General features: G+C 36.1%; 1 protein-coding gene across 7 annotated transcripts in view; it reads right to left on the reverse strand.

The window, feature by feature from the left end:
• Positions 1–6,814: 6,814 nt before the first annotated feature.
• FMR1 (fragile X mental retardation 1) overlaps positions 6,815–24,203 on the reverse strand; it is a 43,122-nt gene continuing 25,733 nt past the window's right edge. The window contains exons 10-16 of one of the 7 annotated variants that reach the window (XM_012665297.1): positions 20,422–20,531; positions 19,104–19,238; positions 15,840–15,926; positions 13,149–13,344; positions 11,439–11,621; positions 10,903–10,985; positions 6,815–8,766 (exon numbers count right to left, since the gene is read on the reverse strand). In XM_012665297.1, coding sequence (XP_012520751.1) covers positions 8,605–8,766; positions 10,903–10,985; positions 11,439–11,621; positions 13,149–13,344; positions 15,840–15,926; positions 19,104–19,238; positions 20,422–20,531 — 956 coding nt within the window. In that variant the 3' untranslated portion in view covers positions 6,815–8,604. The remainder of the gene's footprint in view (positions 8,767–10,902; positions 10,986–11,438; positions 11,622–13,148; positions 13,345–15,839; positions 15,927–19,103; positions 19,239–20,421; positions 20,532–24,203) is intronic. The other 6 variants (XM_012665304.1, XM_012665301.1, XM_012665302.1 and 3 more) reach the window with 6 other exon arrangements.

A 24,203-nucleotide genomic window follows, 5' to 3' on the forward strand; every position in this document is an offset into this window, starting at 1 on the left:
GTCAAGCTGAGAGTCATATCAAAAACTCAATATCATTTACAATAGCTGAAAATAAAATAAAATATCTATGAAAATACTTAACCAAGGAAGTGAAAGATCTCTACAAGGAGAACTACAAAATATTGATGAAAGAAATCACAGATGACACAAAAAATGGAAAAAAATTCCATGCTCATGGATTAGAAGAATCAATATTGTTAAAAATGTCCATACTGCCCAAAGTGATTTAGAGATTCAATGCAATTCCCATCAAAATAACAATGTCATTATTCACAGAACTAGAAAAAACAATCATAAATTTTATATGGATTCAAAAAAGAGCCTGAATAGCCAAAGCAATCATAAGCAAAAAGAACAAATCTGGAGGCATCACATTACCTGATTTCACCACAAGGCTATAGTAACCAAAACAGCTTAGTACTAGTATAAAGGTAGACTCATAGATCAATGGAACAGAATAGAGAACCCAGAAATCAAACCATATAACTACAACCACCTGATTTTTGACAAAGCAGACAAAAACATACACTGAGGAAAGAATATCCTACTCAATAAATGGTGCTGGAAAACTGGATAGCCACATTCAGAAGAATGAAACTGGATTCCTATCTCCCACCATGTACAAAAATTAACTCAAGATGGATTAAAGACTTAAATGTAAGACCTGAAATCATAGAAATTCTAGAAGAAAATATAAGAAAAACCCTTCTGGACATTAGCCTAGGCAAATAATTTATGACTAAGACCCCAAAAACAAATATAGCAACAACAAAAATAAATAAATGGGACTTAATTAAAAATTTCTGCACAGCAAATGAAACAATCAACAGAGTAAATAGACAACCTATAGAATTGGAGAAAATATTGACAAACTATACACCTTATAAAGGACTAATATTCAGAATCTACAAAGAACTCAAAGCAGGAAGATGAAACAACCTCATCAAAAAGTGGGCACAAGACATGAACAGATTTTTCTCAAAAGGAGATAAATGACCAACAAACATAATAAAAAATGCTCAGCATCACTAATCATTAGGGAAATGCAAATTAAAACCACAATGAGATACCACCTGAGCCCTATCAGAATGGCCATTATTAAAAAGTCAAAAAATAATAGATGTTGTCATGGATGTGGTATAAAGGGAATGCCTTTTCTTTCTTCTTTATTTTTTTCTTTCAACAACCTAAGATGACATAAAGGGAATGCTTATATACTATTGGTAGGACTGTAAATTAGTACAACCTCAATGGAAAACAGTATGGACATTCCTCAAAGAAAGAAAGTAGACCTACCATTTGATCCAGCAATCCCACTACTGGGTATCTACTCAAGGGAAAAGAAGTCATTTTATCAAAAAGACACGTGCACCTGAATGTGTATCGCAGCACAATTCACAATTGCTAAGATATGGAATAAACCTAAGAGATTATCAATTCATGAATGGATAAAGAAAATGTGTACACACTAGGGAGTACTACTCAGCCATTAAAAAGAATGAAATGTCTTTTGCAGCAACTTGGATGGAACTGGAGACCATTATTCTGAGTGAAGTATCTCAGGAATGGAAAACAAATACCACACGTTCTCACTTATAAGTGGGAGCTAAACGATGGGTGTAAATGGTCATAAAGTGGTGTAATAGACATTGGAAACTAAGAAGGGGGAGAGTGGTGGGAAGTGAGGGGGAAAAAATTACCTATCAGGTACAAGGTACACTGTTCTGGTGATGGGTATACTAAAAGCCCAGACTTCAGCATTATACCATTCATCCCTGTAACAAAAAAAAACACGTGCACCCCCTATATTTCTTGAAATAAAAAAAATAAATAAAAAGGCATATACCATTCAGTAGTGGAAAGATGATCCACCCCAATATTGTCAGAGTCTTGTTGCCCGATGTATCAGGTGTAAGAGCAGTGACAGATATATACAATTCCATGGGATCAGAATGAGTTTGGGTTAAGGGGGAGGCAGGTACTGTTTTATTGTAGGTTTTCTAAGGCTTCTTGCTACATGGGTCTCCACTCAAACTTGGCTACTAGTTCAGTCACTTAGTATAGATGCTTGAAAAACATTCACAGGTATGGGACATGCTGCCTCTTATACCCAATGAGGCCAAACAGGCCAGAGACCTCCTTTTTTGGTTAGTGTCTGCAAGACCCACAAATTTTCCTTATGAGGCTATGGAATGTCTCTTTCTGCTACTGATCGCATAGCAGCAAAGATACACACTTATGTGGCCTGGCCCTGGTCTCTATCCTCATTCAAGGCCCAGCCACCTGTGTACAGTTATCCTTACAGAGCATGCATTACAGTGAGAACAGTTTCCTCTGTGAAGGTCACTACCAAAGTATCACAAATATAATGGAATGGGCTTGTGCAACTCATTACAATGTATTGCAGTTATTAAGTATTGCCGGGGGAGTGCAAAATCCCCAAGGCAGGAAAGTAGAGGTGAATTTCATGTTCTTCCAGGTGAAAACAAAATATTTTTCTTCCTAGAGAAATCTGAAGAGGACATTAGTAATTAGGGCAATTCTGTCCAACTGAAATATGTGAGCCAGATATGTAATTTTAAATGATCTATTAGTCACTTTCAAAAAAGTTTAAAAGAGATAGGTACAATTGATTTTAATCATATAGTTAACCAACCCAATAGATCCAAAATATTAATTTTTCAACAGCTAAATATAAATAATAGTGAGATGTTTTTCATTCTTTTTTCCAAACTAAGTCTTCAAAATCTGTTGTGTGTTCTACACTTTCAGTACCTCTTAATACTGACCATCCATGTTTCGAGCGCTCAACAGCCATATGGGGCTAGTGGCTGAGTAAACTGGACAGTGCACCTCTAGGACATACCACATTCCAGTGATGGCTGTGACCAATTCAGTCATCTGTTGGTGTATCAGGCACATGGTGGCCACTATTAAAACCACAATGGTCCATCATGAGGGGCCAAGGACACTGGGTTTGTTCACTGTCTAAACAGGGCTGTGGAACTGGAAAGTAGAATGGCCTACCACTCCCTTCTGGCAATGGCAATAGACCTTGTATGGAGGAATGTTTTCTTTCTCATCTTGTGGTATGTTAACAGTTTTAACTGCACAATCCTGGCAGGCTTTGGAAGTACAGGAGGCTCTGTAGACTTAATAGGACTAATTTGTAGCATTCATCAGTAGAGACTTCTATCCCTGCACCCACCCAGCAGGTCAGTGTATTAGGCTGGGCTGAGGGGACCCAGCACGCCCATATCAATCATGCAGTCTGATTGTGAAAAGTCTCATCAAAGGAGCCAACAGCATTTGCAGTAATTGTGCCGAGTCTCTTGGCTGTAAGTAAAGTGAGTCCAAAATCCTGCCAGGGAAATTTACTACGGACTTGATGAAGTCCAAGAATGACAGCTTCTTGGGCTCCGGTGTTGGGTAAGTCTAGGTCTATTGAGTCTTTCTCCCACTTACATTCTAGGCTACATGGACTAGTGCGTAAAGTTAGCATCCCCTTGAAGAGGGCAGAGGATCAGACTCTGGGTCGTTTGCTTTTGGTTTAAATGGACTCAAATCTATTGAAAAGCTCTCTGGCATTCAGACTAGAAAATCAGTCTCTCAGGTGACAAGAAGGCCTATGGGGGTGGGGAGTGTCTAGGAGTCTTGTTTCAGCAGTTAAGATGTGGCTAACTGCTTAGCTTCCTTTTCTAGACCTTTCTCCAAGGACACAGGCGGCTTTGCGACCTTGCTGGCCAGGCAGTGGGGAAAGCTAACTGCTTCCATCTCCAAACGGAACTCTCCCAGCCAGGACCTCCTTGCATCAGCTTTCCGTAAGGGGCTCCTTAATTCCTACTCTAAAATCAGCTGCTTTTATTACCTGCACTCACCCTCTCTCTGGAATATCCTTGGAGTGATTTGGGTTGCTCATGAGCCTACCAGCTTCTCTATTTTTTCCATCTATCTCCTTAGCTAATGAGGGATCCCTTTGTTCAAGACCAAGAGCCCCAGTGCAGTGCCTGAGGGAGCCTCAGAATTTAGTGTGGAGTGGTGCTCTTCCCTGTGTTTTCATTTTTGCTGAGACCTGGGTCATCTTTCCAGGGCCCCTTATCTCATTGTCCCCTTTCGGGTGGAACATAAATTAGCCCCGGAGGATTATCTCATCCCTTACACTCTTGCAGGAGCAAATTAGGGAAGTTCGCGTGTAAGATCTCATCAACTTTTCCAGCATTATTTGAATTAAGGTAATTTGGGCACAAGTTATCCCAGATGCCCACAGGATTTTCATATAATCATGCTAAGGTGTCTCAAAACAGCTCTAACCTCAGTAGGGTTGTTCCACTTTTGCATTCAGTGCCTCATGAAGTCTCCTCTTGGTAGTTATGTGAATCTGTTGTCCCTGAACATCAAACTCAAGAACAAGGCAGGCCCACTTGCTCCCTCCCCATGGGTCAGCCTAACCAATTCATTCAGCAAGAGAATCCCACAGTAAACCCCATTCAGCTTGACTTGCTTCATGGGTGTAGCCTCTTAATCATGTAAGAAATTAAAGCTTCAAGGGACTCACTCCTGTGACTACTGCTGGGAGTTCAATTCCCTGTTAGTGTATTGAAGCCCCATCGACCCCTGGGTGGCATAATGCACAAGTCTCAAATCTAAAAGGTTAGGTTGAATCAACTGTTCCAATGGCACCTGGGGGCCAAGGACTCTTTTCTCCCGATCTTTTTCCTTAGTGCTCACAATGGCGGGCAGACCTGTAAGGGAATGCCAAAGGATCAAACTGTCTCAATCTGCCTTACGTCATAGACTTTCCAGGACCTTTGTGGCACAGAGACATAAATAAGCACTGTGACATGTTTGCCAGTGATTTTAGCTTAGCCAGATTTCCCACCACCAGCCCCAGGAGGAATGCCATCCACTCCTAGTATGGCTCAGTTGATCCCTTTTGCAGTTTCCAAAAGGCCAGTGGTGGAATAAATGAAGTTTGCCTTGTGTTGGGTACCACCTGAAAATTGGTGGACTAAGGCACACCACACAAAGCCATACAGAAGAAAATGGTTTTGATGAGGGAAACCTATCAGCGAAGGGTCACCAAGAAGAGGCACTGGATACCATTCTTTCGTGCAAAGACCAGGGCACTACTTACTATACCTTGGGTCTGTATTCCACAGGACGGGTATTTCTCCCCTGTGAGTCTTATCTTTCCATAGAGCAAGCCTCTCCCACTAACATAAAACTTCTTAGCAAAAAAAAAAAAAAAAAAAAAAAAAAAAAAAAAAAAAGTATTTCCCAGGTTCTGTATGGAAAGTTCTGAGAAACTAAAAGAAAGCTTTTTAAATGGCCTCAGATAAACACACAGAGGAAAAGATGCTCAAGATTTAAATGCTGGTGCCTGATAAGCCTTCTGAACAATCCAGACTAGCACCTGGTAATGGCTACTTCTGAATAACTGGTTATTAGGAGCATCTGAAGCTCACAAGGCTGTTCACGGCCATGAAACGGAAAGTGGCTCAAAAGGGATCAGAACCCGTATATTGACTCTAAAAGTCATTATATTCCAAACTACCAGGAGATCTAAGATCATGATCAGATGAGATAAATGCCTTTCAGTGAGCCAAGTTGAGTGTTAAGCTGGCTGCTGCCAAAAGGCTGTTCATTTACAGTGCTGAAAATTATTGCCAAACAAGGAAAATCCAATCGAATTACTTGAGGATGGTTTCTACCTACCCACCACTAATGGACTGTGCCTAGCTAGGCAGAATTGGTTGTAGAGAACCAGAAAAGTATTAGAGTGAAAAACTAGAAAAGCAGAAAACAAAGAAGTATTTTTCTGGAAAAAAAATGTTGAGGAGACTGCCCTGCATCATTTTGGATTCTAACATTGGGTAAAACGTTGACACTGTCATCTCTCCATATGTACCCCTTTTTTAGGTGGTAGGTCATGCTAGAGTTTCCTGACATGACCACAACAGCCAATTACTAGGCACGTTCTACCCACAAATCTTTTACTACTGAGATGTTGACATCAAAAGTTATTTTTGCACTACATAAGACACTTAATATTTTCCAAATGGCAGGGTATATTTATGTGTATGCAGACAGCAGGAGTATGTGTTTAATATGATTTAGCGGTAGCCTATGTAATTAATGTGTTGAAATCTTATCTGTAAATATGAAGAATTATTTTCAAATATTTTCGTTTTTTCCTTTTAAGGGCACATAAAAATTACTAGCAACGCACATTTGCTTTGCATAATTTCCCCCCACATATCATTTTTTGTCATATTTAATAATTTAAAACCAGGAGCAAACATCTGTCAGACTAATTTTTTGCTTTTTCATAAGTGCAACTTTTTAATAAAAATTTACATCTAGATAAACAATCTTCAGATTTTTGAAACTTTAATAAGATTTTAAAAACATCATGACTTTGAACTGAAAAACATACACATTTAGCACACAAATATTGTAATATGAATCAACTCCAACTCCATTTGAAAACATGTGAATCAAATTACAGTTTTAGAAGTTAGTAATTCACATTTAAGCAAGTTAGCGCCTTGCTGACTTCAGCCTTTGTAAAAAAAAAAAGAGACTTAGTGCATATTGTAATGGTACATGGTGGTTTTGTACCATTTTGTTGATTTTTTTAACTTTATTAAAGAAGATTAAGTTCTTGGAAGTTGGTAGATTAACGGCTAACTTCCTATGACGTGAAATTTCCAATGGTAACAGTTACATTTTGTAACAGAACACTTCCTATAGATTTCTTTTCCTATCTTAAAATTTTAAAAGCAATCATTTGTAAGGATTGCATCAACATCAATTTAGCAGAGGAAGATCAAACTTTATTGAAACTGCTTGCATACAAAATATATTGCACTATAACCAAACAAATGTCAACATAAAATCCAATCTGTTGTCGCTAATATGTACAGAGAATATTGCCCAAGAGCAGTTACATTACAAGGTCATTCTACCTTGGTTAATTATCTACAGTATTTTAAACCAAACAACTTACAGATGATGTGTGCAAGGTACCAATTTCTGTTTTCAAATACTATACATTCCCAGAATAAATAACTAGAAATCAACATTAATGTTTGGCAATACTTTTTAAAAGACTTTTTAATATTCGTGAAATCATGTGCAGTTTGTTGCCATTTTTATATGCTTATTTGTATGCAAGGAAAAGTAACTATAAAATGAAAATTCAAAGAAACAAACTCACAAAATACATCAGAGGCAGAACTTCGGTTTGTACGGCTCTGTACAGATTCAGTGGTACCCCTATTGGAGTTATTTTGTAAGAAAAATATAACATCTTAGAGTGAAGGTCCTTCACATATTTTTCCTCAGTAAATTTCATTCATTTAAAAAAAAAGACTCAAAAACAAAAACAAAACCCAATACATCAAAAAACAAAAGGAAAATAATAAAAAAAAGTTAACCAATCCTAGTCTGTTTTCCAATTCTGTTTATACATGAGACCTTATATTTTAAAGTTTACAAAACACTTAATCTGTCTGCAATGTTTCTTAGACAAAGTACCTGTACTTCACAGGATTATTATGCATACATGGAAATGACCTTCCTATCTCACCAAAATAAGTTTGAAATTAAAATATGAAAAACTTCACAAAACTTGGGGAGGACAAAATAAAAAAGGTCTAAGTTAAAATTGGTCATCAGGCCAAAGAGCAGGCATATCCTACTAACTTTCGACCAGGAAGATTTGTTCCTAGCTGAAAACATTTTAGCCTCTCTCAAATGAAAAGAGAGTTATTTCTTCTCCTGTCTATACAGAAAAATTACACATCCCTCTCAATAACACTATTTGTCAAACTTCAGTGCAACAAAACAAAAACAAAAACAAATCCCTATTCTTTATACTGCCTAACCTGATGTTTATGTAAGGAAAAAAATATGGAAAGCATGCATTCTTCTATAAAGTACTAATGTTTGACAGGGTTTGCTACATCTTTAACATTTAGTGTTTCCGACTTATCTTCCCTGAACTCTGCATCCAAATATAATATTCCTACCTGCCAAGATATAAAAAAGGCACAGATCATACAACTTTTTTTTTTTTGCTAATGAAAATGACAAATGTCACATCACACACATTTCAGGGTCCACTAAAACACTGGAAAAGTGGACCAAAACATAAACTGACACAGGACATGAAATGACATAGCATTTCATGGAGACTTCTATATTAGATTGAAAACAGAAGTCAAATATGATTACCATAAATGCTATTTATTCTGAAAAACTGAAAATGTACTGATGAGTTATAACCCAATGTAGGAAAATGGTCCAAATTAACAAAGAAAATCACTGCTCAGTACTTTAAAAAATAAAACTAAAATCCTGCCCTGAAGTGCTAAGTATACTTAAAAGCAACATTTCAAATTTCAAGATATCTTTTTGTGCAAATCTGAAAGTTGTTGCATATGGCCAATATCAAAAAAATAAAATTCTTAGCAGAATTTGTGTTCATTTCATGCCCTGTGCCATCTTGCCTACTATTTGTCTTTGGCCGAACAAAGTTTTCTAATATGGAATAAGAATTACAGAAATGGTATAGGAAATATAACTTCAGAATTATGCAGTTTAGGGTACTCCATTCACGAGTGGTTGCTGACCATCCACGCTGTCTGGCTTTTCCTTCTTCTGGTTACGATCTTTACCCGTGCGCAGCCGATTACCTTCGCTGGAGGTATTCTGTAATGTTTTAGTGTGGACACTCCTTTCATTATTGCAGTCAACTCTGATCTAAAACAAGTTACAGTTGTTACATATATAGACCATATCCTATTGAAATCTGTAATTGGCCTGACAAGAAATTTAAACCTGAAGTGTAAATTACACATGTTAAAAAGGGAAATGGAGATGAGAATAGAAGTGCGAGAAATTAACGTAAGGTAGTATCTTTATTTGGTTTATGAAGAGTGTTTTACTCTTCTTCTTTAACTGGAACACACTGATCATCTTACTGTGTCCAAAGTTAGAGAAAAACCCACGATCCTACCGTATCTTCTTCTAAGCAGAATAAAACAGTTAGAAACAAAGAGTTAAAATGAATTGCTATTACTGATTACCAAAGATATGTATGGCTCTAACACTAGAGTTGAGAAGGAACAAGTTATTCTCCAGAGATTATGAAACCCAGGAAAGACACAAAATAATGTCTTCCTATTCTGACTTCACCAGGATAAGAACTCAACTAACTCACTTATTATCTAGCCTTTAGTTTACACCTTTATATCTACCATAGGCATGATCAAGTTTCTGTATACTGAGAGCTCTCATCATCTTAGAATAGAATATGAGCACTGGTTTCTAATAGCTTGTATTTCATTAAGACAATTCAGATGATCCTACAACTTAGTCTGAAGAATAGAATGGTACAAAGAAATCTGAAGATAATTTGTGGAAGGACTGGAATCGTAGGAGAATATAAAGATTAACACAATTTAAAATAATTTCTAAGAGTCACAAAATATTTTAAGTGCCAATGCTGAACACTGCTAAGGGAACTCCAGATGCTGTACAGAAGTAAGATAATAGTGACCAATGGGCCTAAAACAACTATAAATATTGATCAGGTTCAAGTATAAATGCTAAAAATACCCCAAAATGGCTGTAATTTCAAAGTATGTTTAAGTGTTGGGTATAGGTGGTATTTTAAATGTTTGGTTGCCAAGGATTCAGTACTTTGATTTGTATCTACTTTCACACTTAATACAGACAACATCACCTTTTCATTGAGTATCCCATTTTAATGATAAATATTCATCCTTTTAACCAATGTGGTCAGACTGCCAAGTTCATTAAACATGTCAGTTTAAGTGGAGGATTACAAAACTGGTACATATATACCTTCTATCTTTCTTTGTAAAAGACATATATGTACATTAATTTCCTAATCTTTTTATCAAGTTGCAAGGGCCTTTCTATGCTGGTCCTTAAGAACCCACCGATAGTTAATACCTACTTAGAGCTGCTATGAATTCTAGGGAATATCCCATCATAAAGTTTGTTCTTAAAGTTATCTCTCACTAATCTTGGGTGTTGGTCCCAAGCCAATCCATATTCAGGAAAGAACCTTAACTACTTGGCTTAAGAATTTAAAGTTACAGAAGAAAAGATGACAACATGGATCCTGAGAATCAGACACCAAGGTCTGAATATCACTCAGCCATATGCTAGCTATGTGGGCAAAGGACTGAACCTTCAGTTTACTCACCTATAGAATGGAATAATAAAACTACTTACCCTCAGTGGGATGAGATAAAATATACACAAAGCACTTAGCAAAGGTGCCTGGATGTGCTCAGGGGTAATGTTAAAATTATTTAATAATGGGTTTTAGCACTAGTGATGATCGATTGAGAAGGGATCCTCAGAATAGACCTCTGGCTGTAAACAAGCAGCTGGCTGATTTGGCATGGATACTGGCTGAGTATCATCAGCTCTATCGTGATTTTTAGTTGTGAGAGAGACACCTTCTTTTCCTTACTTTCTACTCAAAGAGAACACCTATCCCTGCAACTCAGGGGAGAAGGGACTCATCAGGCTTACTCAGGTCTCTTAGTACATTCCAGGATGTCCCTTTTCTTGGAGAACTGGCGGGGGAGAGGGGTCCACCAATGTGATATTAAAATCATAATGTGGCTGTAAAGGTCTTCGCAAATACTTAGCCTGCATATTCTCTACAGAAATGCTTTTATTGGTATACTTGTTACGAAGGACTAAGATTGCCTACAATTGTAATGTTGAAGGGAAAATATTTCACATACACCAAATTTGTCATCTTTGAACATGTTTAAAAATAAAGTAAAATAAAGTTATAAATCTCAAATTACCATATTCAAACAATTTAGATGAAAAGAGGCACAAAGGTTTTACCTGAAGGGATCCATCAGCTGTTCTTCCTTTAGCCTCTCTTGGATTACGCGGACGATTATCTGTTCGGGAGTGATCGTCGTTTCCTATGGGTATATTTTTAAAAGGTTCAACAGTTACTGATTGTGAAATGCTTACTGGAAGTTCTTTATTCCCGCATCCTGTATTCAGACCAACCATAGACTCTGAAATGTGATCAACAGCCTAGAGATTCCAGTTACATAATGGCTAATAATCTAGCTGGCTAACAAGCAACATTATAGGTCGATCTGAGTTAACGATCAGATCCTGTTTAGAATCCTTAAAGAAGCTGAACTAGTTATCAATGTTTATTCATATATCCTACATGAACCATAAGGAAGGCTGCCTAATACTCTGTTACTTACTACACAAATGAAAGGCTGATCCTTTCCTATGATGATCAGACCAAAACAGGACAGATTTTGATAATACTTCACTGCATCACCAGGACTTTTCATGCAACTTCAGACAGCTTGTTACAATTCACCTCGATTTCTTAATAATGAAGACCTCTGTACCTTTGAAGCCTCCTCCACGTCCTCTTCCTCCCTGTCCTCTTCCTCCTGCTCCACGCCGTCGTCCGTCTCCTCTGCGCAGGAAGCTCTCCCTCTCTTCCTCTGTTGGAGCTAATGACCAATCACTGAGTTCGTCTCTGTGGTCAGATTCTGTTTCAGAAGCATTTGATGCTTCAGAATTAGTTCCTATCGAGAGTTAAAAGTTATATACCATTGTCCAACTTAAAAAAAAAAAAAAGAGGTTAACAGAAGCTTCCAGAGATGTTTCAGGGGTAATCCAATACTCTTCCCAATTTATAAGCCCACCAAAGAATATATCGCCTTCCAATTTGTAAAACAAATGATTTTAAATTGAAAATGAAGGGCTTTGCAATATTTGAGGTAATTTTGCTTATAAAAATTTTTGGTTCTCATTAAAAAAAGAAAGGTATTTTATTAGCCACCTAAGTTCAAACCTGAGTGTGCCACATTATTAAACATCTGTGCTCTCTGGAGAAAAAGTTGTCTACAACAGTTAAATATAATGCCTTGATAAATAAAACCTCTATAAAGAGAGCTCCTTTTAATAAGATTTGGCCCAGGAACAGAGGGGAATGCACACATTTTGATAATTTTTGAGAGGGTAGCAAAGAAGGCCACCATGGCAACTGTCTTAGTAAAGGGTCTCTTGTGGCGTCAGGGATTGGATCTAGGCTGAAGGGGGAATGCTTGCCTGATGCTTGGTCTACAACCTTCCCTCCCACTTCCACTGGGTAATCGATCATTAATAAAGCATTACAATAATAAACTCTTTATGCCTAAGGGGGTTAATGATTCTTAGACGACTGGAGTGGGGGAAAACAGCTCCACAGTGAGGTGGAAATCTATTGGTAAAAAGAACTGACTGTTGGGAGAGGGGTTAGGGGTTAGATTCAAGGTTGGCCTTAGGAGTAGGTGTTTCTCTCCGTCTCCAGTGTATCAACTCTACTACCTCTCTCTCTTCCTCTGTTGGAGCTAATGACCAATTATAGCTTCACCATTATAGCTTCATTCCTGTGGATCTTGAAGGCTTTTCCATCTTAAAGAGTTCCTTTTTGAAATGCAAATATTCGTGAGATGGATTATACCTTATACCATCATTAGCAAGTTACATAGTAGATACACAGTTGAGCAAGAAAGACAGTAGGCACTGGCAGGTGGGGACCGGGTTCACTGAAAGGTATTGGGAGAGAAGAAAGAAGCACGGACAGAAGAGCTGGAACGGCAAAGAGAAACTTCGCCTACTTCTTGACTGTGCCTAGGGCTGACTTTGGCCATGCCACTCAAAATCACCTCATGAGCCATAGGATGCAGACCCCTGATTTACACAGTCCATCCAGCAAGTATGACCAGCACATGCCTGACAAAAAATGAGCCACAGTACACAAATGAAAAAAGTTTTGGCTATACAGTAATAAAATCAGGAGAGGCCTTAAGAAAGTCATCAACACACAAGGGCTTAAGCAGATTTATCCCCAATCAGAACATGGACAGAACTCACACCTGCCCTGTGAACCCTATGTGTTATTATCAGGTTTTTATTCTATGTGTCTCTTGCAACACAATTTGACCCACTGTGAATCGGAAACCATGTAGTGAGAAATTGTTATAATGGGGTTCTAATGAATATTAGAGATTAGCAGCTATTAAGTCTAGGAACAGATAAAGTTACTGAGTAAAATGCTTAGTTTGTACCTGAAGTATATCCAGGACCGCGTCTGCCGTGCCCCCTATTTCTGTAAGGTCTACTACCTCGACCCATTCCTTGACCATCATCAGTCACATAGCCTTTTTCCTTATCTGTACGATTTGGTGGTGGTCTAGAACTAGCTCCAATCTGTCGCAACTGCTCATCAATTTGTAATCTCTCCAAACGCAACTGGTCTACTTCCTATTTAAAATATACAAGATAACAGTAAAAATAATTTGACATTTTACTTAATAAAACCTTTCTCCTTTTCATCAGATAAAAAGTATACTGGAAATACTTCAATTTCAGTTCTAAATTTACAGTTAAACACTGTTACACAGAATTATCAGGAAACTGAATCATCTCCTTAAAAAGAAAATTACTACAGATAACAGATTATAGATGTTCAGAATTAGAGATATAACCAAAATACTCAGCTTATTAAAGATTATATTGAATAAAATTTAAGGTTGTTTGATTTGGCACTATTATACTACTACTAAGGCACAAATATGCTAGTTTAGGGACTTCTTGATGATAGGATATTGAATAAAACAATGCTAAAATGTATGAAGACAGATAAATGACATTTAAGGTTTAACCAGCTAACCTTAAAAATGACACATAGTAAATAATCTTAATTAAAATAGATTTGCCAGTTAATATCTTAATTTATAAAGCATTGAATTTGGGCCATGTTTTGTTTTAAAAGAACATACATTATGGTAGGTATTTGAGTGTGATAAGGAACAATTATTTTTCATGAACTAAAAATGCTGACATTCCTTACATGAAGAAAAAAAAAACCTATTTAGTAGCTGACCATAACAGCTAGGTCTTACATCATGCCTTGAAAACCTCTTAAGACTACAACTCTGCTAGAACAAGTATGACAAACAATATACATTCAGTTGATCAAAATAAACACCTGGGGTCCACTGACGGACCCTTACCCTTACACACAGTGCTTCCAATATGTTGGGTCCTGTTAAATCCAGATGAAACCTCATTTCTAACTCTTCTCTTTCCAGTCTACCCATAAACATCTCATTTCCTGGCTACAAAGAATCAGATCCATAACTATAGTAGTACTAGGTGTCAAGTAGAGGTCTTCACATAGACTGTCTATGTGAACAGTCATTCATTGGAGAAATCCCTGTAAAGCTAAATTTCTAAAATTTGATTGTGGCAGCGTCTGGAAAAGAAAGGTCAGGTAAGGATCTAGGTGAGTTTTATCTGTGCTCTGAACCAGAATCTGTTTTACATAGGACTTGAGCAAAGGAGAGACTGCAGCTGAATGGCTACCTCCAAAGGTATAGTAATAGCAAAACAGAATGGTAGTCCAGGTTATCCCACTGGGGCAAAGCAGTCACCTTTTGGTGAGAGATGCCAGGCCCAAACAAGGGAAGATCTGGTGATGGAAAGAATGGCAACAGGACAGCTGCTGATAACCAAAAAAGATATTCAATTGTGAAGAATAAATCAAAAGATCTAAGAAAGAACATTTGTCAGAAGAACAAGGGATTTGATACAATGCAATCCTAACTCTCCAGGTCTTCATAATTATTTAAGCTAAGAATATGAAGAAAAACACATACAACAGATAACACATAAAACACACTGTAAAACAAAAACAAATAAGCAAATCAAAGAGGTATCCTACCCATGCAAACCTTGCTGGATGAAACCTTCCCACTTTTAATTATTAACTGACCACCATAAGAATGAATGATATGCCCAGCTATCGCACTGTTTCTCCCTTTCACTCTTATTCACACATAAGTAGAAATCACTTAATTTTTATTTCTGTCAAGAAATTAGCAAGAAATTCTTAAAATAGCACCATAAATAAAATAGAGTTGAATTAATTTTTAAAGACTATTTAATACCAGCTACGTTACAGTTTTGGTATGCATGGATACAAAGAAGAAATCATAAAACCTAAGAGGATAAGATTCCATTTCACTAAATCACAGAACATTTTGGCCAAAAGAAATTTCAAAAAGCATTTAGTTTAGGAAAGTGACTTGCCTAAAGTCACATAGCTAGCTTGTCTTGAAGAGAGACTATAAAAGAAAATCACTGGATTGCCAATCCAGTGCTCTTTCCAGTACACTTTGTAACCCTCCTGGCTCCTACCGTCCAGTTTGCAGTCTAGAGGAGGCATAACTGTACAAACATTAACTAAAACGGGCATTTACAAGAAGACACAAATACTTTATATTTTGAATAACAGTATAGAGAAAAATACAAAGGGCAAACATTTAAACGGAGGACTTCGTGAAATACTGAGATTTCCTTGATAAATGACATAAAAGGGACAACAAAGGCAAGTGCTATAGACATAAATTTTGGCCTGGAAAAAAATCCACAAAAACTAGAGAGGATCAACTGGATTAAAAGGCTATGTACAGAATTACTGAAATTGAGTATAAGAGTTTAACAGAAGAATAAGGAGAAATACGGAATTTGTTGAGAACTAGTATATTGGTCCTTAAATTTATAATGAAAAAATGATGTGTGTTTTTAGAAGGAATATAAGCTACACAATATCAGTATTTTCTCTATTATCTTTTATAGGTCATATATTATATTATGCACAGGCTAGAATGAATCCTAACTACTGAAAGATTTACTGTAAAGTTTTTATATTTTACTGCAAAAGGATTAGAAGTTAAAGTTCTTTCTGTTCTCACCTTTAAATAGTTCAGGTGATAATCCAAAAGAACAGTGGCATTAGCGATGCTGTCCTTTGTTCCCACAAAAACAAATGGTACCATACCCTGAAAAAAATTGCAACAATGATCCCATAAAATTAATGATGGATTAATCTGAAAAATGCAAATGACTAAATCCCTAGCACAGGGTCTAGAGAACAGCAGGCACACAAATGTCTGTTGAAAATATAAATCAGTATTTTATCAAGACAAAAGTAGTTGATATACTTTACACATCTACAGTAGATCTACAGTAGATAAGAACAGATCAATAGAGCAACCCCTTAAATGCATCAGATTATTATATTTTAAAGACTACTACTGAATGTTGCCAAAATCACAAATTATATGCAAGCTTTAACATGAGATGCATAAATAAAATGAATAGTTTAAAATGTCCTACTTCATTTACTATAGGCTTTACTTAGACCAAATTCTTAAAAAAATTAAAAATTGGAAACCAGGGCTAAAAAAGTAAAAAAATCAATTTTGCTAAGTCAACAGAATACAAACAAAACACAAAAAGAATTAGGATGCATAAAAATGCACTGATTAATCTGTGAGACAAAAAAACTAGGCATATCTATGAGCATAAAATTTAACAGGCCCATATACATTTCAATAAAGTAGTCTGAAAATTTTAAAAGGCTGAATAACAAAGTTTGATCTTCTATGGATATTACTTAATACAAGGATAGATTTTTAAAAGGCATATACTAAAAATTTATACCTCTAACTCCCCTACATATACTGTGAGGGAAAAAAAACCTATCTCTTGTCACAAGTTATAGGGAAGCCTAGTCACAGCTATGTAATCTAACAGTTGGCAATTATGACAAACATTCAAAGTCGAGAATAGTTCAACATTTTCCTATTAAAGAAATACACGTTTATTGGTATTCCCAAATGACTAACAAAAAGTATAAAGTAACTTTGATGTGGATTATAACTAATTTTCTATACAAAGTTAAAAGGTGTGAGAAGCCAAGAAGCTGTCCCTTGAGCAAAGTACCACTCTTTTCTAAAGAGCATGCATTTGATAGGTGTGGCTACTGCTGGGCTGTTGTTTTTGCTTGCTTGCATTCAGTATACAGCATCTTAAAGGTGTGTGGGGGCTGGGCAGGTTTTTCTTATACCCTCCACATTAACATGGCTATTGATGGAGAACAAAACTGAACTATTAGGAAATACTGCTTGCAGACTGACCATCCAGCAGGCAAGGCATTACCTTCTTGTAGCAATGACCACCTGAAAAATCAGGTGCCTTTCAAAACCTACGGGCTTCATATAGATTTCTTGCATCACATAATATATGAATTATGGAAATAATCAGGCCTATAAATCAGATCTCTTTTCTCAAAATACCATTTTTGGGTGTTGAGGTTTTCCCCAATTAACTTTATGCCTTACAAATCTGTTAACCATATCATTAACATTTCCCAAAATACCGTATGATGGAATGCTATACCACTCTCTCTGGGTCAAATATGACCAAAATAAGCTTTAAAATCCTATGTTACAGATTTAGTTATTAATAGATTGACTTTGGAACAAATCATTTAAAAATATTTAGGCTGGGTAGAGTGGCTCATGCCTGTGATCCCAGCACCTTGGGAGGCTGAAGCAGGAAGATCACTTAAGGCCAGGAGTTCGAGACTAGACTGGGCAACACAGCTGTACAAAAAATTTTAAAAATTAGCAGGGCGTGGTGGCGCATGCCTGTAGTCTCAGGTACTCTGGAGGCTGAGGTAGGAGGATAGCTTGAGTCCAAGAGTTGGAGGCTGCAATGAGCTATAATCTCACTGTACTCCATCCTAGATGACAGAGCAAGATCCTGTATCAAAAACAAAAATGTTTTTCTCTTGCAACATGTCCAAACCGTTGGAATGCCCAAGGGCCACTCTAAATTATACATCTTGTCAGTGGATCTGAATAGTAAATTAAAATGAAGAAAGGCGAGAGTAGAATGGTGGCCATCAATATGAATACCAGGAGAACATTATTCCCTGTTATGGGATAAGAACTAGGCTGCCCATCAGAGAGGGATAGCCAATCCACTTGCGGTTACAGTCCTCTTTTTAAAATGGCATCTTTTCTTTTCATCTCTTGTAAGTCACAACATCTTTTCCATAAACAGTTCTAACAGGTTCTCCTTGCCATCAAGGAACCACAATGTGGTTGAGGAGATCAATTAAGTAAACATATGTATAAGTGCTATGCTAGGGTACTAGAGCAGGGAAGGGGAAGGCTCTTGACCCATTCAAGAGACCTGTGGTAAGTACACAAGGAAAGCTTTACAAGGAGTAAGACCAAAGAGAGGTGGCAAGTAGAAGAGAAAGAGTGCTCCAGGCAGAATAAACCTGTGCATATGTCTAGAAGCAACAGAGAGTATGACGATGTCTGGAGAAGTAGAAGTTCTTCAGAATGGCTTAAGCTTCTTTAGTGCAAAAGGGAAGACTAGTGAGAGATGACATTGGACGAGTAACTGGGAAAAGCCTTATATGTAAGTGGTATGAAAGCATTTGAGATTTATCCCCAGGGCAATGGAGCTACATACCCATAAACACTCCTCCACCAGCCCCCAACCCTGATGATCATTTGTAGTCTTTCTTAACAAGGGGAATAAACATTAAAATATGAGCTGAAAATATAATTTACAAGGAATGTTTTCCTATATGCCAAGCCTTGAGTTCAGGTTTCTGGGATTCCCCTGCTACAACTAATGAAACCACTAACACCTAAAGCAGTATAAGGAATGCAAGTGATGCCACTAACTGTAACAATTAATACACAGAAGCCTGAATACAGAACTTCCACTGCGGGACTTTTAAACCCATTTCTAAATAGTTAGGTTAGTTCCAATAGTGAAACCCGGTTTCTAAAATATGGCTTTAAGTAGTAACTAATGCATATAACAGAGGGTACATTTTGAACTATGACACCTACACAATTTAAAGAGAGAAAGTATGGGAAAAAAGTAAACCCTCAAAAGAAAAATGTGACCATGAAATGCAACCCCATTATTTTATGTTTATAACGTAAGAATCGTCACTGTAAATAAATTGAAAAGTCTGTAACACTTTGGTTTGTAATATTTCATGAGTTGGCAATCACATTTGAAAAACTAGAAAGAACATGAGTAGCCTACAAGTCTAACCAGAGAAAACACTCAAAACACCAATGGTGACATCTGAGTCAATGAAATTACTTTTAGTGTAATTCAAAGTGACAAATAATTCTTACCCTCTGGACTTTTGTACTGTTAGGTTGAGAAAAATGGGCGCTGTTTTCCTTTATATCTAAATGTTTTTTTTCTTCTGAGGAATTAGGTCCAACCCTTGAATTATTGGAAGGCAGGGAATTTGGCGGCATAATTTCCTTGGTAAAAAACACAAAATACAAAAGGGAAAAAAGGACCAATTTTTAAGACTTTATTTAGCTCTATTATTGTATCAATGATCATACTTTACGAATGCAAATTATTACAAACAGTTTTGACATATAAAATTAAAGAATGCAAAAATTATGCAGTAAACACCCCAAAGGATTTAACTTCAGCTGAAATAACCTTTTGTAAAAGAAGGCTAGATAGGCCAGGTGTGGTGGCTCACGCCTGTAATCCTAGCACTCTGGGAGGCTGAGGCCGGAGGATCGCTTGAGGTCAGGAGTTCGAGACCAGCCTGAGCAAGAGTGAGACCCCGTCTCTATTAAAAATAGAAAAAATTAGCTGGGCATGGTAGCGTGCGTCTGTAGTCCCAGTTACTCAGGAGGCTGAGGAAGAAGGACTGTGTGAGCCTGAGGGTTTGAGGTTGCTGTGAGCTAGGCTGATGCCATAGACTCCAGCCCCATCTACAAAATGAGATTCTGTCTCAAAAAAAAAAAAAAAGGATAGATAATATGTGAAAATTATGGCATTTTGAGGGGATTGTATATTAACCAAGAGTACTATTGCATAGAAGGGCACATCCTCACTTCCCCACTCCGTATAGATACTTTAATAGTTGCTACCAAAAAGCATATATTCGTGAAGATAAAAGTGAATTAAATTATAAAATTTAAAGGTGAGAACAATGGAGAAGAAATATTATGCCCATGAAAAAACTGAAAGTACATAGAATAAACACATATACCACACAATCCCCAAACTAAAAAAGCCAAAAGATGAAAGCCAGAAAACCTGTGTTTCAATTTTGTCTTTGTCAGCAACATCAACATTTGAAAAGTGTTTTACAAAGTATTTCCACATATATTATTTCATTAAGTTATCATTAACACATGACCCAGTGATGTATGTTTCATATTTTAAAATTTATGATTACTCATTTTAAAGATCAGGAACTAAGAGCTAAATAGGTTAAAATGACTAATCCAACGTCATAACATTAGAGAACAGACAGAGGCCATTATCTTTAACTATAACATTAATTATATTGGGTATGCTTGATAATATTTGTATTCACATTATGTGCATATTACAGAGGTCTCTAAACTAACAAGTCAAATAAAACAATAAAAACATTTACTTTTTAAGACAAACCAAAACATTTGCACTATAACATACCTCTTCTTGTGGGACGTTTTTTTCATTTTCAGCCTCAATCCTCACCCTTACAACTCCTGACTTGTCGACAATCTCCTGAATCAGTTTTCCATTTTTTCCTATTACTTTGCCTAAGAGATGAATAATTCATGTTTGGTTTTAAAAACGCATACCTCAAACCAGTAAGCATATGCATATATATGTATGTATTTGTGTGTATTGAATTATAAGATTCTGAAACCAAAGGAGAGACACTTCAAGAAGACGGTTAAACTAGTTTTCTGTTTAATTAGGGTTTCATTGCTTAAGCTCCTTTGGTCAAGTACTAAAGTTGATTAATACCACGAACTCATTAGGTAACTTTGAATTTTTAAGGCAGTTCAAAGAGCCTCTTATTTTACATAAAAGGGTACAATTTAAACCTACTGGTAGTGTGGTATGTATCACTCCGCAAAATTTGATGAAAGGAATTAAGGAAAAGGAGAATAGATAACAGCAAATATATTTGTGTATTTGACAATTTCTTTTTTTAACTTTTATTTCAAAATATGAAGGGGATACAAATGTTTTACGTTACATGGATCACTTTTGTAATGCTTGAGTCTTGGCTATAGGTGTATATGACAATTTCAACCTTTATCTGAACCTGATTTAAATCTGTGTCTTTGCCCATTGTAAATATTTTTAGAATTCTTTATGGCACATTTATAAAAGATACTCAAGTTTAAAAGTGCCTTAAACATTTATATATACATTTAAAAGGAATACAAATTCTTCGGGCCAATGTGTTAAGAGGTTATTACTCCTGTGTATTACTCACAAATCATAGTGGTATATTAAAAGGTGAAGCGATTAGTCAAAGATTAAGAAAACTCAATTTAAGATAACTCAAAATCACAATGAAGAAGCTTAAAACCAGTTTAAGTATTCCTCAATAACATTTGTTAAAACTCCAAAGATCTCAAGTACCAGTAGTGAATAGGTACTTGATTCTTTACCTCATTTTATAAAATTCGATCATACACATAACTAGGAAATGACTGCTTTCATCATAGTCATCATCACACCAAGACATTACAAATGTTAAGAACTATTAATTCTAGAAATCTACATGTGAACTATATCTGATTCTGAAATCTACATCTGAACTACATCTAAGGTACCTAAGTACCCTTATATTGGCCACCTCTATTGTGTGCTTGCCCCCATCGTATCATCTAAGGCAGAGTTGGAGAAAGAAGAGGAAGCCAAAATTTGCTTTAAGCCAATTCTAGATAAGAACCCAGTGAAAGGCCTCACAGCAGGGTCTTGTGGCTCTTGTAATCAGAGCATAGTCTTGGTACTTCTGCTGTGTGTAGCTCACTCACTCACCCCATAACCTCTTTTCACTGGTCAGTGGTTAGGGAACAGAACTGATACCACTATTCCTTTTGTCAATTATTTTTGCTCTTCTGCTCTTCAAATGAAAAGGAGAAAGGTGCAGGGAGAGAACTACCTGCTGTCTTCCCAGTTTGTGTTCAAACACTTACATTTTCATGAATTAATGCCGATTTTAAAAAAGATCTAAATGAGTCAGCAAAAAGAAAAAGGAGATTTTGGTATGTTTCTATTAAGATAATATCTTAACTATCCTAAGTACTATGTGTTAACTACAGCTGACTGACTAGTTAAACAAATTCACTGTCAAAGCAGGTGAAGAACAAGCAAATTTTGAGAAAAGGAAGATACATCAGTGTATATACTGAAGAGAGTTTGTGAAAAAAATAGAGATCATAAAACATATTGGGAGACTCGAACAAAATTCATGCACTACTGATCATGACATTTCCCTAAAGATCTGCCTCGTTAAATCTTACACAAAGACACTTTCTGAAAATTCCCAACATTCCCAGTGTTGCAGTAGACCATCTCTAAAACAGAATTCTCTCTTTTTACTAACTAGAAACAAAACAAAAACCAGGCTAATTTACTTCAGCAGCACGCTTTCTGGTTACTTCTGGGATCCTCTTCTTCCCAGGTAAGACCACAGGTAGAATCTACTTTTAATATTTAACAGCAAACAATCCAATTCTACATTACACTATTATTTCCAAATTCCAAGGGACAGTTTACTACAATTTTGATCTACTGAAATGGAGTTGTTTTGAATAAAGTGAAGGAAAGAGAACTAACACAGAGTCCCTTACTATGTCCAGAACTGTACTAGGTTAAAAAAAAAAATATATATATATATATATATATATATATATATATATAATTTAATTGTCATAACAACTCTGTGAGGTGGATACATTCACTTGATAGGGCAGAAAAAGAAGACTTGGGGGCTACGTCAGTTGCCAGAAGTCACACAGCTATCAAAGAATGAAGTAGGACTGAAAGCTAGATCCAACTCCAATGTTCAAACACTTTGTTCTACCGTCCTGCCATCTCCAAAACAAACTTTAATGAATCTGACAAATAAGGCTCTATCCATTCGGTATTAAAAAAAAAAAACCTATTGACTATAATCTCGTAAGAATTTCTAAATTTATAATTAACTACAAAATGTATGTAATTGTTTGATAAACTGTAAAGAAAATAAATATCATTCATCACTCCATTGTCCCGAGATCACTTTACCTTGTGTTATGCATACATTTTGTACACAAACAACTGGTGTTCGAGTTATCCCAATAACATTACACAGCCATGTTCTCTAGTTCTCTGCAGTGTACAGTTGAACTAATGATTCTCCATTATTTCATTAGTATTTGTACTTTATCTTCAAGCTAATCTTTGGGAGAAAAATTATCACTCCTAGTGTTTTTTAATGACATAGGAAGATGTTCATCATTATATGCTTACAAAAAAAGAAGGCTTGTAGTATTGAAACTGTGTAAACAAAATGCATGAGAAGTCCATTTTTTCTTTTTTAAACGTTCCAAAGAACATGCATTACTTTTTATAAATAGTCATGATCTCACATTTAAAAGATAAAATGTATAGGCAGAATGTCCCAATTTTACCTATAAATTAAAAACATACATGGTTTTCAAGTTTTGATGTCCTACTATAGATATCTGTAGCATTTGAATGTATTGGTGAAGAGTTCCTAGGTATTTGCTGAGATTCATCATGGTTGATGGTCATGAAATAACAGTACTGAACTTAAAATGAAGAATTACCATTGACCTTGCAGAAAGTCCCAGAGGCATATGGAGTTTCTTCTTGCATTAGAACTTATTAGATTTAAGCAACCTACGTCCAGATCTTCAACCCTGAGATAATTAAAATGAATGCTATCGTTTTATAGTCCCATTAGGAAGATCAAATACCAATTTACTCTAAATTATAAAGTTCTCAAATTATCATTATTTTGAAAAAAATAAAATGAATGCTATCGTTTTATAGTCCCATTAGGAAGATCAAATACCAATTTACTCTAAATTATAAAGTTTTCAAATTATCATTATTTTGAACAACCTTCAATTTTATAACTTTCACCACTGCTAGTTAATGCAAGGAATGTGGCATTCAATCACAGATTTCAACCAAAAAAGCATACAAATAAAGCAAACTTCAATATAGAAAAGCAGCTATGGAACATGATCTTTTTGATGAATGGACAACCCTCAAGGCTGTTTTCCTTTTTGCTGTTTTCTTTTAGCAAGAGATAAAATTCACACTAGGATTAATGCCAACAACATAATATTTGCGTATACTTACCACAAAATAAATAAAACACAAAGATAATTTATAGCATTTTCTAATTTATTGGGATGATGGCTGATAGGTTATAGTTTTGGGTTTATTAATTAAAT

The sequence above is a fragment of the Propithecus coquereli genome, unplaced genomic scaffold, assembly GCF_000956105.1.
Source record: "Propithecus coquereli isolate 6110/MARCELLA unplaced genomic scaffold, Pcoq_1.0 Scaffold99, whole genome shotgun sequence".
Classification (NCBI taxonomy): Eukaryota; Metazoa; Chordata; class Mammalia; order Primates; family Indriidae; genus Propithecus; species Propithecus coquereli.